The sequence below is a fragment of the Furipterus horrens genome, unplaced genomic scaffold, assembly GCF_987537825.1.
Source record: "Furipterus horrens unplaced genomic scaffold, mFurHor1.1.pri manual_scaffold_4, whole genome shotgun sequence".
Taxonomy (NCBI): domain Eukaryota; kingdom Metazoa; phylum Chordata; class Mammalia; order Chiroptera; family Furipteridae; genus Furipterus; species Furipterus horrens.
Window position 1 is genome coordinate 61040789 of NW_028327174.1, and position 18545 is coordinate 61059333.

At 44.0% G+C, this 18545-nt stretch overlaps 1 protein-coding gene across 1 annotated transcript in view; it reads right to left on the reverse strand.

Moving 5' to 3' along the window:
• PPM1H (protein phosphatase, Mg2+/Mn2+ dependent 1H) overlaps nt 1-18545 on the reverse strand; it is a 252010-nt gene that overhangs the window by 118909 nt on the left and 114556 nt on the right. Inside the window, exon 3 of the mRNA XM_090273548.1 lies at nt 4053-4397. Within this exon, the coding sequence (XP_090129674.1) occupies nt 4053-4397 (345 nt within the window). The remainder of the gene's footprint in view (nt 1-4052; nt 4398-18545) is intronic.

The window sequence follows — 18545 nt, forward strand, 5'->3', positions numbered from 1 at the left end:
TGCTAATTGGTTCTGATTCCACAAAGGGCAAGGTCTCCTGCAACTCGACCAACAATGAAAGTGACTGAAACATGGATTGTTCAACCCTGCTTTTGTACGGTGGGAAAGTAGGGAGGACACTGAAATCAGGCCTTAGAAGTCACTTATTTTATTCATATCTATCATCTGGGTCCAAACAATGACCTAAACACAATAGGTGACAAAACTTAGTTGCCGAAGTTGACATTGTTACAATGCATTGTCGAGAAGCAGAAGTGAAGTAGGTCAAAAAGTTCTGCAATTCTGGTCCTTTGGGAAGCCATGGTCATGTTCCATCATGGTCACAGAAAGGACGGGCTATGCAGCTTTCTGCTGATGAAGGAAGATCCAAGATGAGACCCGATAAGGGGGATGCAGGGCAGACCTGCCTCTGTCAGACACACAGGAAGTATTAGAGGCCAGGGGCCAGATGTCACCTTTACCACAAGCCATGAGCCATGCCAGACAACCCGAGGACAGAGGGGAAAGGGAAAGCAATGTCCTCAAAGAAGCGTCCAGTATTTGATGAAACAGTTATCTCCTGCTCATTCAAAGCATTTTCCCCACTTTCGTTAGTCTATACAGTATTTGTGACTAGTACCTACTTTTCCCTGGAAATAAGTACTATTTATTCTGTCTTGATGTTCCTGAATCTTTTGAAATGATTGTCCTTCCAGATAGATATTAACATCCTACCACCCTACTTAATGCTACTTAGGACATCAAAATAAAAGAGAAACTGTATATCTCTATAGTCATATAATGTGAGACTACAAGCGCCCCTAAATATAAAATCTAAGCTTTCACTTCTAGACCCCCATGGGATCTAGAAGAATGCTCGTTATAAAATATTAGCTCAGTCTATACTAGTGAATGAGAAGGCAGAGGGCAAGAGACCAAGAGAGAGTGAGCAAGAGAGAGAGAGAGGGAGAGATATAGCAATGTCATCAGTGAGGCAAATCTGAGGCTTAGTTGCTGGGCCTGGGAAATGACAGAGAAAACAAGAAGGCCACAAAGCTGAAATGACTAAATCTTATTTAATACTGAGTTTTCCTATCACAGAGGATCAGAATGGCACAAAAACTGCAAGATCTAACGCACATCTCGCAACAGGAAAGCTGGAAAGTGGCCGACTACAATGAGGAAACATTAGGAATGGCCAGGAAGTGCCAAACTGAAAGGCCTGAGGAGGAACCAGGAGGATCAGGCCAACGAGATATGAAAATTAGCTGTGTACTGAGCATTTCAAAAAAACCAAAGTCTTCCTTGAAACAATGACTCTCAAAGACAGTATCCAAACAGGAACACTTTGAGAGTAAAGGGGGACAGTATTTAATGATTATTCTGGGCCAACACGCACCAACTGGCTTAGCTGCTAGCAGGGCGGGAGGTAGGATAACTGTCTCACTTAAGGCCACACATGGTGCAGAGTGCAGGTGGGCCTCTGGCATGTTGGGGGCTAGAGACAGTCTGGGAAAAACTAAAGTGTGAAGAGGAAGCTGAGGGGTGGGATGGATTAGAGAATAAGAGAAAGTGTTAAAGCCAAAAATGTATAATATGGCACCCCAGGTCCTCCATAGGTGGGTTCTAGACTGTCTCTCCAATTCACCTTACATCGTTTCTACCTTTGAAATCTGTCTGCTAACCACAGTGAACATCAGCTTGTTGCCTGTAGCCCCTTTGGGTTCTCTCTCTGACGTTCTTCATGCAAACAGTTTTCCTCTGCCCAGAGCATGGTCAGCCTCCCAGGTTTTGTCTGCTTTACTCCTGCCCCCCCACCCCCACTGAGCATCACTTCTCCAGGGAACCCTGTGCTTGACTTCTTTATCAGACTTCTCCATCACCTGCATTCTCTTTCAAGGTCCTTCCCATTTATATCATTCATACTTGTCTGATCCCAATTTGGCCTGCCATATAGTTAAAGTCTCCACAAATACAGGGATGGGCAAAAGTAGGTATACAGTTGTACAGAAACTAATACTTTATCAGACTTCTCCATCACCTGCATTCTCTTTCAAGGTCCTTCCCATTTATATCATTCATACTTGTCTGATCCCAATTTGGCCTGCCATATAGTTAAAGTCTCCACAAATACAGGGATGGGCAAAAGTAGGTATACAGTTGTACAGAAACTAATACAATAATCAATAAATAATAATACAAGAATAAACTGTGTTTTATGTACTCACAACTGTAAACCTACTTTTGTCCCACCCTTGTATTAATGATTGAATGAACGACACAGGAAAGTGAACCAATCTTGTTGCTGGCAATGAAGTTTCCAAGAAAAATTTCAGGTATGAATTAGCTAGTTAAAAGCTGAAAAAATATAAATGACAAGAATTACGAAGTATTTTTTTAAATGCGCCTGTCATTTCAAGTAGAGTTGTTGCCAGTAACCCTGAGTCATTAATGGGCAGAAAAGGCCCGAGGCTCTGTGGTGGCCTGACTCAATGCGACATTGGCCTCTGGTGGATGAAACTGAGAATACAGCAGTTCCGAGTAAAAGTAAAAGATGTCACAGAACTAGCAATTACTGAAAAATGAAAAACCCAAAGTTTCTTTTGCTTTTCCCTTTTCTCCCATTAGGGCTATTAAGCAAATCGTCCAATTTTTACCTCAATTAAATATTAGCATTCTCAACACCGGTGTCTAGAAACACTTGTTCACATCAGAGCTTCCATGATAGCTGGAGAACGAGAGTTGATATGATTCCGAGCCTTAGTACAAGTCAGTTTTACTACCTTGATTCCTTTCCCACTAAACTAACTTTTCCAGCCTCCTGGTGTGTTTCTTGGGATTGACACCTACCAGACCCTCCTGCGACAGAGGTGTATTTTAGATCACCTGCTACTCAAAGGGTCAACATTGTCTGCGTGACAGGACAGAGACACCGGGACCAAAGAAGGGATGAGTTAAAATGAGGAAAGGGTGTATGTTTGAGGAGCAAATCTATGAACTATTCTTGCCTTATAAACACAGATGACACTGTGTAACATTATTTACTTTTCTCCTCTCATTAGCACACAACCTGATGTTGGGAGATTCTGGACTGAGCACAGTGTGTGTACTTGTAATTCTGGGGAGATGTTTCTAGCTGTTCATTTCACTTAACAGCTTGTCATCACTCTTTAATCTCCAAGTTTTAAGGACATTACCACCCACCCATCTTCAGTCAGTCCTCATGCAATCTTTACATATCTTTACTTTTTATCTGCATGCAGAGTGCCACTGCTCAGGAGAGAAAATCTTTGGAACCCAAGTCATTGCTTCAGGAGACAGTGACCTCCAAGAGGGATGGGGGTGCAGAACCGAGCAGGCGCCCACCTTCAATGTCCATTGTCACCACGCAGAGGGACAGCAAGGGACACGGAGAAGCTGCACTCTCTCCCTGCCTGTACTCTCAGCAGTGAGGCTGACTGGGAAGGAGGCTGAATTCGTTGATCAATCACATTCAAATTTAAATGTACAAACAAATTCATGTTCCCAAGCAAAACAAATGATTCTTGGATATCGGCCTGTACGTCTTTAAAGCAGTGAGAACCACATTGCCAATCATGGTAAAATAGCTGTTCTCAGATCAGACTTGTAAAAAGGGGGTAATTTTGAGCACTTTAGTAAAAGCTCTGTTTCCCCCAAACACCTGGAATCCACACACATGTATATAACAGATGGCAGTCATGCTCATTTCAATTAGGTGGAAACGTACCAGCTGGCATCAGTATGAGTCTGCCCAAAGAGAAGTAATAATGCATACATTTATTTAATAAGCCTGTTGCCGCATGCTCCATCCCTCACTTTCATCTTCTTTTTCATTTTGGCCAGTACACGCAATGCCAGGAACTCCATCCATCTTGCTGCCAACTTCTACTGAGAATGCAAACCCTGTTGTAAAAGGGAGGCATCCCACAGAACCACGCAACAAGTGGGCCGGTCAGAGACAGGCCTTACCAGGCAGGGACCTTCAAGAAGCGAGGGTTTGGTGTAAGAGACCTTCCTGCCCCTGTCGCCCCGAACCCCTCGACCACACCTACCATTTCCTTGAACGCGCTCTCAAGAGCCCCGATGACCAGACACTCATGCGGGATCTTCTTCTCCGTGAAGAAGCGCGTGGGTGGGGTGCTGGGGGAGCCCGGGGCTCCCACCCCGCCGCGGAGCGACGCGGCTCGGGTCAGAGTGCGGCCGCCAGCAGGTGTGTTCTCGGGCTCGTCGCCCAGGCAGGTGGGCGGGAGGACGGCCGAGTTCTTCAGGATGTCCACGACGGCCTGCAGCTGCTCCGTGACGTGGTGCTGCAGCAGGCGGGACGCCACCACCGCGGCCCCGGACCCCGCGTGACCATCGAACAGCGACCAATAGTGGCAGGAAACGCCTTCAGATTCCTGGGGGGAGAGAGGGACAGGGAGGAGTGAGAGCCCCCGTGGCCACGGCAGCGGGTGCCACTGACGTGGCTAGGCTCTGGGGCGCAGCACATCCACCTGGTCTCCACTCACTGGAGCCAACCGTGGCAAAGACACGCAGGGAAGGAGCCCGTACGGTCGGTCACTGCTGCTACCACCACCCGCGGCATGACATGGTCCCTGCCTCTCCATCTTGGGGGGCAGGGGTAGGGGAATGAACCAAATTAACTCCTGCTTAGTTACTCTCTGGGGCCAAAATCTACTTTAATTTGATGTGTAGATATTTGAGGTGAAACTCCAGAGGACCAGATGCGTGTTTATAAGTCCAGCTTTTACATCTAATCCTTATCTGGAGTCTTTGGAGAAAGGCCCTTGGTTTGTGGGTTCTTCAAGGGGTAACGACAGGTGGACGCATTTCCCCCTTTAGGGCCCTTACATTCTCAGATAACTGCCTCACCTTCTTTGATCTACATCCTGAACTTTTAGGACACGTTCTTCCCTTCGACACCCAGCACAGTGAAGGCTTCAAAACCCGCAGCTGATTCATCTCTACTTTTCCCGCCTCTCATCTCCCCCAGTTTCCCAGCTGCCACGCAGCAGCAGTCCCCTCTTCCACCCTACAGCTGTGAGCAGCTGTGTGCGGCCTGCCTTCCCTCACCTGCTGTGGATTTAGTACCTCCTGGTCCATTTCTAGTCAATTTCAAGATGAACAGTTTTAAAAACCATGTTTGAATCACACATGCCTAAAATCTTAGCTAAGAGCTCAATTATGACCTATCTGTAGGAGTAATATATTAATTACGAAGATTAAATAGTGAAGCTGCATAGAACATCTACTTCTGACTGCTAGGCTTATCTATCCTGTGACAATAAATACTGGATTCTTTTTTTAGCTGAAGTCGCTGAAATTTTTTTGGTTCATTTTATTTTTTTAATTGAAGTACATTTGCCATCCAGCATTGTGTAACTTTAAGGTGGACAATATGCTGACTTGATGCATTTATATATTGTAATATGATTGCCATTATAGCTATCATGTCATGTAATTTTTTTTGTAGTTTGAATAATTAATATCTAATCTCTTAGCAAGTGTGATTATTATTATACAGTATTGCTTCTATATTTACTGTATGGTACATTATATCTCATTCCAAGTTTGCCCCTTAAATTACATCTCTCCTATCCTCCACCCCCGTAACCACCATTTTCAGTCTGTATTAGAATGATGCTGGAAGCTATTGTATAGTTATGGTGATAGATGTCATTACTCTATCTGGGCCCTTTAGAACTTTTTCACTCAATTCTTTTTTCAAATTTTATTTTATTTTTACTTACTGATTTTAGAGAGAGAGAAGCAGAAGGGGAGAAGAGAAAGACGGACAGACATCAATTTGTTATTCTACCTTTTTATGCATTCATTGGTTGGCATACTGGGACAACACTCTAACCAACTGAACTACCAGCTGGAGCTTTTTCACTCAATTCTGTGCTAAGTGCTAAGAGATAACGTATTGGTTTTCTTTGTTTTTTAGTCAACAAATATTTACTGAGCACTCTCTACAGGACAGACAGTGGGAATAAACAACTGGATAAAAGAGATGTCAGGTGTGGTCAAATATTAATAACCCAGTGGGCGAAAGAGACACTGATCAAACAATCACACAGATAAATCTAAGATCATAATGCTGGTGAGTGCTACGAGAGGAGGTTCTTGATGCTGTGAGGCCAGCCTGCAGAGGGGCACAGTGGAGGAGGCTTCCTGAAGACACAAGACCAGGCGAGAGCTGCTTGCAAGGAAACAAGGTAAGGAAAGGAGGGGAGAGAATGCCGGGCAGCAGCAAGAGCATGTGCAAAGTCCCTGTGGTAGAAAGATGCCTGATGAATAAGTGGAGACTGAACCATGCCCGTGTGGCTGAGTAGGGCAGTGAGGCAGGAAAGGAAGGGGTAGGGTCAGAATTGAGAGGGAGGTAGCAGCTAGACCACTCAGCCCTGTCAGGGCCCATGAAGAATTTCGACTTCGGCCTACAAGTAACAAAAAGCGATTGATTGAGGTGGAAATGACGAAGTTGATTCATGTTTTTAAAAGATCACTCAAACTATGCTGCAGGGATTAAGAGAGGAGAAAGTGCAAGTGAGGATGCCATCCTAACAAGATATTCAACCTAATTCAGGCAGTAAGAAACACTTATGAACTAAATGTACCATGAAACAGAGGAATAACCTCTCTCACTATGAGGAAAATTAAGTGGGAAGAACAAGGATTTAAAGATTAGAAGAAACGTCTCTAGAGGCATCTCCAACACCAGTCCACTAAGTGGGAGGCAGTACAGGCATCAGACCCTGGGCAGTCACTCCAGAGCTGAATGTCCCTGTCGCTTACCATCTCTGTGCCATGTTTTCCTATGAAATACCAGTTATGGCTATATTTTGGGGGAGGGGGTATTTGGGAGGGTTAAGTGGTGATTTATACCTAGTGACTAGCTAAGTAACACTGCATGCACCCATGTGTAGCTGCTATCATTACCACGGCAGTATCATCTTGGGTAAGTCATTTTCTGAGCTGTTCAGTTCTTCAGCAAAATGAGGGGCTACCCTAGACAACTCTGATGCTTCTGCTAACTTGGAAAGTTCTGTATTTAAGAGTATAGATCAGTGTGGGCTGGGGATATGGAGGAAGAAGCTGGGCACTGAAGACTGAACAAGTAGAATTTGGATGGGTTGAGAGGCAGTATGGTGGCCCAGGTGAGGGAAGTACCAGCAGGCTTAAATGATGTGGCCGCCTCTGGCAGATGCTTACTTGGCACCTATTTCCCCTTCTGCCTCACTAATGATTCTGTTTGGGGCAGTAATGTATCCACTGGAAATACCTTCCTAGACTCCCTTGCAACTGTGTGGTGAGCTTCAAGTGGACGTCTCTTGGGTGCAACTTCCAGAAAAGCTATTATTTTCCTGATAAGAACAGCTTAACTGGCCCAGTGTTGTGCCTTTCATCCTTCCCCCTTTCTTCCTGCAACACCTGCAGGTGAAGGAACCTTCCTGAAACAAAGGCTGACAGCTGTAACTCAGTGTGCTGGGGCAGGAAGTCAGAAGGGGCCTGGCCCTCGATGTCTGACTCGGGAGGCCACACAGGCCTGGGCGGCCTACCTTTAGGTGTCCTGTCACGTGGGCTTCGTGACAGTTTCATACGCTGCTATTGTTAGATTCTGTAACAAGAGGTGGGGACATGGGGAAGAGAGGATGTGCATGTTTACATAGTACCCTGGGATATGCGCCTGCAGAGCAGGAAGGAAGTGTGCAAGATAAGTAAGGCACAAGCACAGAAAAGAATGAGAAGTAGGTAGAATAAAACTGGACCCCCAGGAAAAGGTTCTTCGTGTAAGGCATCCTTGGATGGAATTCAGAGAGTCCACGCATTTCAGCACTTCCTCCTATTATTACTGTGAGGCAACAAAGCACAATGGTACCAGCAATACCTGTGACTTGGTCACCAACAGAAATAAGGTATTGCCATTCCACACATCTTGATTTATTGTTTATGCTCATCGCTACCTGCAATGGTAGCAGCAGTTATTAAACACCTGGCTCCTGTCATGTGCTGCATGAGTCAAGTACATGCTGTCATATTACATCCTTATAACTAGGAAAAAGCGGCAAAAGGAAGGGAAGACTTGCTCATCGCACCTAATTCCCCAAAGAGTGCAGGCTGCCTGCGTAGAACTTGCACACGTAGTCCTTCCATGCCCAATGTAAATGAAAATCCCAGCAAACGTCTGAGGACCCAGGGCAGGGGCAGGAGAGGGACGGGGGAGGAGCAGCAGTCTCAAAGTCTAGGCTCAGAGTCTGTTACACCTAAAGTCTTCACGTTTCTAGAGCCATGATTTAAACCAAAGCTCAAACCCCATGGAAAAACTAGCGGCACTGCAATGGAATGCTACCACATTTACAAACAGCAACTCTGAAATGCTTCTGACAAATATTTCAACCATGGCCCTCAACAGGGCAGAGTGTTTTGCAGCAGCTACCGCAACTGCCACCACATGACAACCGACACAGGGACTTTCCATGCAGGTAAGTGGAAACCTAGCTGGGGACTTCTGAGAACCCCTCTGCACAACAGTGCTATAAACTCAGGTACAACTAATCTTTAAAATGCAATTAATAATTTTCACAGCTAAAACTTGTAAGACAATTGTTTCATAGAGATGTTTGTTTCTGACTGCGTAATCTACCACTGGTTGATGTGGGGGACAAGCCCAGATCAATTAAGTGCCTCTCAAGTTGGGGTCCACCCTTGATCCTCCCCACTGGAGGATTGTAATGAGCAGCCAAAGTTGAGAAGCCCTTGTCTCATGGGAATGGGCTGCTAAGCAGTCAGAAGACACTCACTATAGCCCCAACTCTGCCGTCAGTTCAATGTGTGACCTTGGATAAATCACTTACGTCTCCCTGAACTAACCAGGTAAATGATGTCCGAACTGCATTCCTGGTTCCGATGAGGCGCCTTAGGGAAGGGGACATTAAGTGGCTGTTTAAGTGATGAGTTCCTTTGACAATTATTTCAACCAGAACAGCACAATTTTATCAGTTATGAACATCAGCATTTTGCAAAAAGATTTTGAGCAAAAAGATACAATTGTTTTTAAATTGAAAGCCTGTGAACTGGATAAAACCAAGCCCATGAAGAGACTTCAGAATCTTCAGTGCCCTCCTATGGCAGGGATTGTACAGGGAATAATACATGATTTGGGGAAATGCAACCACATAGCGGGCATTCACCACATGCTTCAAGTCCAAGCCAGCTATTCAAGTCTAAGAGACCACTGAGGTCCAGGGACACCCAGCGATGGGTCTACAGCACCCTTTCCATCACTTAACAAGCCTTATACACCAGGCAATATTCTCAATGCTTCATACACATTAGCTATAAGCCATACTCCAAGCCTATGAATAACTACTCTATAGGAATGGTTACCAACCTCATTTTATAGAGGAGAAAATGAGGGCCAAAGAGTGGAACTGCTCAAGGTCACTACCTAAATGATGCAGCTGGGTCCAGAGTCCCTACTCTAACCCACCAACCCCCGTTTTCCACTAAATCCCCTACCCCACACCCCGGCAACCCTGGACGGAAAGCTTTTGTCCTAATGTACACTTGGTGCTCAAATCCACTTCTCCACTCTGCAACCTGAATTGCAACCCAGGTAATTCTTGCCAAAACACAAAATCTGATCATATTTCTTTTGCCAGCCTAACCTGCTCAGCAGCTCACTCCAGTCTATGAGCCCCAGTTTGCAATCTCTGATCTAGTCTCTTATTCTTACTCCAAATCCCACCCATACCAAACTATGGCCACGGCAGCTCATTACAAACCACTGCTGCCCACACCCCCTTTGCTCGACTCCCACCTGTCTTATCCCTTTGAATGCCATGTGTAATTTGAAATTTGGATCAACATGAGAAAAAATTATATCAATATATAACCTGAGGTACAAAAAAAGAACAAAACATAAAATACAAATTATTCCATTGTTATTTACATTTATAGTGATCAAAAAAAAGGAGTCACTGGGAGTGACACCGGCACTTTGGGGAAAATTGGTGTCACTCACAATGATGTTGGCACTCAAAGGGTTAATAGGTTAATATTTACCTTAAATATTATCTCCTCCTGGGAATGCCCACTGCACCCTGAGCCCACCCCTACTGCAGAATCCATCATATTGCATGTGACTGTTCACCTTCTTAGGTAATGATGGATTGAAAGAATATTTTGGTAAAAGGAAACAATTTAATAGACCATGCAGGTGAAAAGGGGACTATATGCGGAGACCCATGTGGCCAGTGGCCAGATTAAGGCGACTCTGAGGTCAGTTTGGGTGAGATTCTGGAGTCTGGCAAGGCAGCCGCGCCGTCCTGGGCGTTTGGAATGCGAAATGCCTCTACCCAGTGGCCATCTCCAGGTGTCCTGCGAAAAGGAAGCTGGGGAATTTAAGAGGCTCCCAGAGGACTGGCCTGAGGCAAAGAGGACCTGGGTCAGGACAGTATCAATGGTCCTGCAGAGGAGACTAATGACTCTGCAGACATTCCTAAGAACAATAGAGGCTACAGTTGGCTATATGGTGTTTGAAACGAGACCAGGACTTAACAGAGAATAAAAATCTACCTGTGAAAGGGGCATGATTAAATAGGACTTACAGTGTTTATTTTTAAAAGGATACAAAGATCCCCCTCTCTCCCTCACCATCTTTTCTCAAAATGCTGCCCACAACTGCCATCAGCAAAGAATGTGTGGTGTGATGCATAAAGTCAGATCTGAGAGGCTTGATGAAGGAACAGCTCCTCAATGTCACCAGATCGAGGGCCTGCATCAACGTCAGGGTCTAAGTTAGGGCTAAGGCAGTTGGGGGATGCAACTGAATCTTCGAGAGAGGACTAAAAATCACAAGCTGTATGGACACAGTACTTTTAAAGCATCTCTAATCTGTGATTTCATTGCAACTACATCTGTATTCCCTCACTGGACAGAGCCTTCAATGACTCCCTACTGTCCTTAACATATCTTTGCTCTCCTGGATGCTCACATGGCTCGTGGACCCTGCAGGATCTAGGTGCCACTTCTTCTCCAGGACCCTCTCTTGCTCCTCGTCAACAGTCCTGATCTTCTCTCAACCCCTCACTTCTAACACCCCGTCACCTCTGGAACTATGAATGTTGTGTTTTTCTCCTGTCTTCAACACTCATCCCTCACCCTTGCTTGGAGAACTATTTCTCCTTTAGATTCCAGGGGAAGCATGACCTTCGCATCAAGCTGCCTGGACCACCTCCACAGCTGTGCGGCCCCTAACAGTGTTCAACCCACTGGCGTGGAATTTTTGATGTTGTCTGTATTAACCCAACTCAGACTCGTGTGTATCTCATCCAGTAAATATTTATTAAAAATACAAAAAAAGAAGGGACAGAATGGATTTTCTTACTTTTTTATTTTTAAAATGTAATACAGCAGCTTGGGAAAGAAGAACTGTATATCCGACATGTTACATCAGCAAAACGAACAGAATGTGCTAAACCTAACCTACTTCAGAACTGGAACCGACTTATCTAATTGTATTTAGGACCTTAGCCCCCTGAGGCCACCAGTGCTGGGCAAATAAGCAACCAAATCTCAGAGGTTCTCCCAGGAAACAGAGACAGGACACTGACTTCTCTGGTTGTGCTTGCTTTGCTGACCTTTATGGCCCCACATGACCAGTTTAAAACACACACACACACACACACACACACACTCTCTCTCTCTCTCTCTCTCTCTCTCTCTCTCTCTCTCTCTCTCTCTCTCTCCCTCTCTCTTCATTCTCTTCTATGCAAGGGCCTGTATCTTTTTTAAAAGGATAATTAAACACACACCCCCACCAGATTCTCTTCCTGGAGAGCTGAACTGTTGAGAACTGGAGTCTTTCTTCAGCTATTGTCCCCTGCTGGGACGGACAATCTGTTATTGCTTTATCCTTTGAACCAGCGCCTGAGAGGCTGAGGCACGCGCATGGGAAGGTGGAGAGCTAGCTGTGTTCCCCACCACTCAGCTCAAGCAGAAGAACAAAAGGAGGGACGCAAAGGACACAGCTCCCTTGGAACCCTCTGCCCACCACACCACGCGCCCCCACCGCCCCTTAGCTAAAGGCACCATCCCATCTGTCACGTGGTTAGTCACTTTAGAAGAAAGAACACCCCCTCAGTTTGGTATGCGCTCAGAGAAGCGTTTGAGTTTATATGGTAAATAAATAGGGCTTTAGATTTTACATTATTTAATAGTCCAAGGGTGGGGGTGGCTATCAAGGGATAATGCGAAGGAGTAATTGTAGTGATAGAGCTGCTGCATCCCGACTGGTGGTGACTACATGAATCTATGCACATGTTAAATGTATAAAACTATATACCAAAAGGAAAGTTAAACTGTATAATAATTTTTAAATGGTAAATAAAATATATAGCACTAGGTCCCACATATAAGAGAAACAAAAAAGCTAGAGGTAAGAGTAACTCTGGCCTGGGGTGGGGAGAATGAGCAGGCAGGGGCTCCAAGATGCACACGTTAGCTCCTCACTTTCAACTCTGCCACATGGATGTTCCTCTTCCCCACTGTGCAGCTCCCATCCCTTCTATTCTTCATAAGTTACTTTCCATGGGAAATCTAAGTTCAAAGGCACCTATTGAGTACCTACTGTGTTAAATCCTCACAACACCACCATAAAAGGGGTGTTGTTACCCCATTTACCAATGGTTTGACACCGGCACAGACACGCCAGTAACTCTCTGTTATGCGGTGATACCAGACACCAGAGATTAGAACCCAGGTCTTCAGATTCCAAGTTAAGGGATCTTTCCAATTTCCCAATACACCCAATTTGGTGTAATTAATCTTGCCAGCTTCTGCTACTCCATAGCTTTGACCACCTCAGCATTATTCTACTTTGTTTGTTGCTTACTAGTAGTTACATACATGTTCTGGGTCAAGAACTGATTGGTAAAATTTCTCAGCAGAGGCCTCAGATTAGTCTCTGGTAGAATCAGAAAGTGCCACTGGGTCACCAGCCCAGGTTGCAAAGTTCTACACCTGAAAAATCAAACCCTTTAAAATCAGAATAACATATTCTTGATGCAATGAATTTAAAATGACTAATATTATACTTAACAAACATTTATCTTCAGATAAACAAGAGTTAAAAGTGCACTCTAGCCCTGGACGGTGTGGCTCAGTGGGCTGAGTGCCAGCCTGCTAACCTAAGGGTTGCTGGTTCGATTCCCAGTCAGGGCACATGCCTGGGTTGCAGGCCGCATCCCCAGTTGGGGGCATGCGAGAGGCAACCACACATTATGTTTATCTCCTTCTCTTTGTCCCTCCCTTCCCCTTTCTCTAAAAATAAATAAATAAAATCTTTTTTAAAAAGTGCACTCTAAGGAAAACATCATCAAGCCCTTTCCTGACTACCACATAATTAAATTTGGCAGCCATCACTTCTGCCTCATAAAAGAATAACTTTGAAGCAGTTTCCCAGTCACATTTTAAATTATTTCATTTATTTAAAAATAGCCTTATATGTAATTTACAACAAATACATGCATTCCCACCCCCTTTCAGGAATACCCCTGCAACCAAATAAAAGGAAGATTCCAGAAGGTGACAAATTGGGAGTTTCAAGTTCACAGTTTCTCTTTTAGAATTTCTCTATAGTAGGCTCAAGGTTGCCTCCTCCTTTCTCAAAAGTTCTAGAAACTGCATTTTAATAATATTGCTTATTTTCTTTTTTCTATTTTCATGATTACCTATAATGCCAGAACCTAACTTAATGAGTTGTAACTGGGAAGAGCTTCTTGAGCATTTCAACAAATACAACACTGCTCCAAATAGAAATTTATCCACTGAGCCGAAAAAACAAAAACCCTGATACAAGCAGCGTGTGTCCATTTTGCTTCAGCTGCAATTACAGCGCAGCTAAATCAATCAAGTATGTCGAAAACCCGTACCTAAACTTTAGCCCCATTGAAATGGGAGCCTTCTCAACTTTGGGGATCCAGTGGGGTGGCCCCTCCCATGGTGTGCTGACAAAGAAAGGGACATTCCAGACAAAACCTAGCTGTTCCCTTCGGAGTCCCACAGAAGTGCTGAGGTGGAAAGCAGGAAACAAAGAAAACTGAGGAACGGGTTTGACACATTTATACCAGTTTTAAAAAGCCAGGGCTTTGCCGTCTCTTAGTCATGGCACACTGTCTGGCAGTTGGCGAACCCCTTTATGGCTCCTCCCTCCCAGGTGAACACACTCCACAATAAAGCCCTCAAAGCTGAGGGGGCGTTAAAAACAATCACTCAGCATGTGGCAGGAACGTTAGAAATGCTTTCATGTTTTTTCACCCAAAGCTGAAGAAACGAAGCTTTGCTGGAGTTTCTCGCAGGTATTTCTCTGGCGCCCTCGGTGGTAGGTTCGGCAGCCGCCTGGGGGAACGGAAGCTCCTGCACATCATTAGCGCTGTCAATGCCGACCCAGGGCTGGGTTCCTGTGCCCTCACGAGATAGTCTTGTCTGTTACATTACTCAGTTTTTAACTCAATTATCCCTCACAAAGTAAAAAGCAGGTTTCAAAACAAAACAAAACAAAACTGCAAAGAAACTGCTGATAGAAAACATGTGCAAATAAAAAGTATGTCACAGCTGGCACTTAAATAATTCCAAGTAAAACCAGTCTAGTCATATCTGAAAATAAAAATCCTTCCACCCAAAAGTATCTGAAATGCTCAAGGAGACAGCTGAAATATGGAATTGTACTCGCTATTGTTAATGATGAATTGTGCCTTGAGGTTATTAGCTAATGGGAACTCGAAGTCTCTGCTTTTAGCAAGACAGTAAATGAGTCGCTGTGTGAAAAACATTTAAACCAATGCCTAGCATATAATGAACAGCATATAACTGTTAGTTGTTGTAATTTTTAAATATTGCCTTTTTATCCTATTGCCTTTATCTTTTAAATGTATAAATAAAAGGACTATCACAAATGTGGAAATCCCATGGCTGGTTTCACAGAAGGCAAGTATGAGTGTGGGATGCACTTCGCTCCCTCTCTTCTCACTGCCAAAGAAGAGGGATGACGCCTTTCCCCTTGGGGAAACACAGACTTGACCTAGTCTTCTGATTCCCCACTATGAACTGCTGCCCTCTGGCTTGATTTCCATAAAGTTTCAGGCCAGTTTTCAAGGTATCACAGAGAAGAGGATATTCAGAATCTGGAGTAGCTGTTTCAGGATTTCATCCACAATGCTCTGATCTCCAGGTCTTTATCTGATCTGCACAGTAACACAGCAAGGGGGAAATGAATACGCTGATGATGAAATCCAGATGATGAAAGATTTGACCCATGTTCTATTGCTGTCTACTTGGAATCAGGTCCATTGCATAGTTCACTTTAAACAAAAAAACAAAACAAAGCAAAACAAAAACCACACCTCCCCTTTTGGCTAAACTATTCAATTCTTTTGCTCTCCAGTGGGAAGAACACTTAATTTCATATACTTAAGTGAGAATGTTGCTTCCTTCTTTGGAGCTGACAATATAAAATGCAGATTTCTTTGGTTCAATTCCTCCAACGTTATGAGGCAGTAAGATGTAGGATAAGTTTAGTTAATTTGGGGTTTGTCTCTAATTGGTAGTTTAATCCCTTACCTTAAAATAGACTAAATAAATATTTAATTTCTGAGGGATAGGAAGTATAAAGTTCACAACAGTTTTCAGATTAGTTGTATTGTGTTTTATTCTAGACCAGCAATTTTCAACCTTTTTCATCTCATGACACACAAACTAATTACTAAATTCCTGCAGCACACCAAAAACACACTTTTTGCTGATCTGATTTTTTTTTTAAAAAGGTGCAATTTTGATTCATTCACACCAGATGGCTATTTTTGTGTTGGCTGTTACCATTTTTTTAAAAAAATTTGAAGTTGAAGGAAAAAAATCAGTGCCCCTGATTAATAGTCTGGTATTGCATATTTTAAGATCCTTATAGTACAAGACTTCCGGCCAAGATGGAGGCATAGACAGACATGCTGCATCTCCCTCCACAACTAAGAAGGAATACAACTACCTCAAAACTAGAAACAACTAGCAGTTCCAGAAAATCAAACTGCATGGAAGTCCAGCAAACAAAGATATAAAGAAGAAATACTCATCCAGACAGGTAGGAGGGGCAGAGCGAGGGCGGAGAGGACACGGTGTGGTGGCAGCAGTGGTGGCAGCGGCAAGCCGGCAGAAAGTGCAGTCACACGTTTTAAAAAGTCAGGAGGGACACCTGGGGAGCGTTCCCAGCTCCTCACCGAACCTCGCAGCTCAGGGTCCCAGCACCGGGGAAAATCAAGCCTCATTACTTCTGACTGTTCAGACCAGTGGGGTTTGGCACGGAGGCAGAAACTGCCAGTCTCAGCAGAGTCCGCTTGTTTAAAGGGCCCCCATGGCTCTGGAACATCCGCAGACCCACCCACCCTGGGGACAATGGCCAGGGCAGCAGCTAGAGAGGCGCCAGTCTGGTGCAGAAGTGGGAGAGGTGCCTGGAAAAGGGGCGACTACTAGGCAGGCAGCGTTGTTCCCTCTCAGACAGGAGCGGGGATTCAAACCAATGATTTGGAACATAAGGAAGAAAAAAGCAGTCAACCAGTGCAGAATGAGGAAGTAAGAATTGAAAAAAAATGAGGAAAACTTCTCAAATTTTGCAAAGGAGATGGATATACAGGTCTGAGAAGCACGGAGGGTCCCGGGCGAGCTATACCCAGAGGGGACCACACCAGGATGCTTCATGATTGAGATGCCAAAGGTGAAAGATAAAGAGAGTCCTGGGAGCAGCAAGAGAGAGGTGGAGAGTTGCCTACAGGGGGTTGCCTATAAGATTATCAGCTGATTTCTCAGAGGACACTTTGCAGGCAGGAAGGGACTGGCAAGCAGTATTCAATATGATGAAAGGCAACCTGCAACCAGGATTACTTTATCCAGCAAAGCTATCATTTGGAATGGAAGGGCAGATGAAGTGCTTCCCAGACAAGGTGAAGCTAAAGGAGTTCATCATCACCAAGCCATTATTATATGAAATGTCAAAGGGACTTAGTTAAGAAAAAGATCAAAACTATGAACAATAAAATGACAACAAACTCACAGCTATCAACAACTGAATCTAAAAAATAAAAACGAAATCCAAGAAAGCAAACCAGAATAGGAACAGAATCATCGGTAAGGGGATCATTTGGAGGGTTATCATCTGGGAGTGGGGAGAAGGAGAAATGGGGAAATGGTGCAGGTATGAAGAAGCATAATCGGTTGGTACAAAATAGACAGGGGGAAGTTAATTATAATATAGGAAAGGGTGAAAATAAAGAACTTATATGCACGACCCATGGACATGTACTAAGGGGGGTGGGATTGCTGGAGAGAAGGGGGGGTACTGGGCGGAGGGGAGCAAAGGGGAAAAAAATTGGAACTACTGTAACAACATAATCAATAGAATATTCTTTTAAAAAACTGGAAAAGAAAGAATTCTTATAGTACACTGGTTGAAAAATCACTATTCTAGACTGATAAATTAGTCTGAGAATGTTCACAAACTATTACTTTATACCTCAACAACTTCTCCCTAAATTATTTACAGTAAAATATAAGTAATATGAAGTAATAATGAAATGCAGCGGCAAACTCCACTATTCGAGTAACAACAAGAGATACTATTTGCTGGGCTCTTACTGCATGTCGAGCACTATTCTAAGCACTTTTCATATTTTTAACTCATTTAATGCTAACAGCCCTATGAGGCAGAAACTATTATTCCCAGTTCACAGAGGAGGAAACAGGCTTGGAGAAATCAGCTTATACAAGGGACATATTTCCTGAGTGGCACGGCTGGGATTCAAACTCAAGACAGTCTTTATTGAATCAGAAGGCTTTCTCTTTTTGCCATAATTTTATGCAAACTTTGATAATTCAGCAAGACAAAAGAACTATAAGGACAATAAGATGAACAATTTCATTTCGTTCTGTTCTTCACCTGAGTAAGAGCCGTTCTCCAGTTGTTAAGTTGGCAGGATACACTACTAAATAACTCCTAAATCAAAAGAGACATCATAATGGAAATGAGAAAATATTAGGAGTTATTCTTCCTTCATTTCAGACTTTCCCAGGAGATGTGCCTGCCCTGTTTTTCCCCTGCTAATAGATAAAGAGAGCATGTTCCCAGGACAGACCAAGGCCAGAGGGCCTGGGTGAAATCAAGTTCCACACTTTCCAGCTTCATGTCTGTTTCCTCATCAGAAAAAGAAAGAAAACAGCAGTCCATTCTTCTGTACATATTAAAAGGTTAAATGAATTAATACTGGCAAAGCACTAAGATCAGTGTCTGGCACATGAATGCTGAGGATTGGGTTTTAAAAAAACAAGGAAGGCCCTGGCTGGGTGACTCAGTTGGCTGGACTGCCGTCTTGTTCCCCGCAAGGTTGTGAGGTGCAATCCCCAGTAAGGGTGTGTACAGGAGGCAACCAACTGATGTTTCTCTCTCACATTGATGTTTATCTCTCTCTTCTCTCTCTTGACCTCTAAAATCAATTAACAAT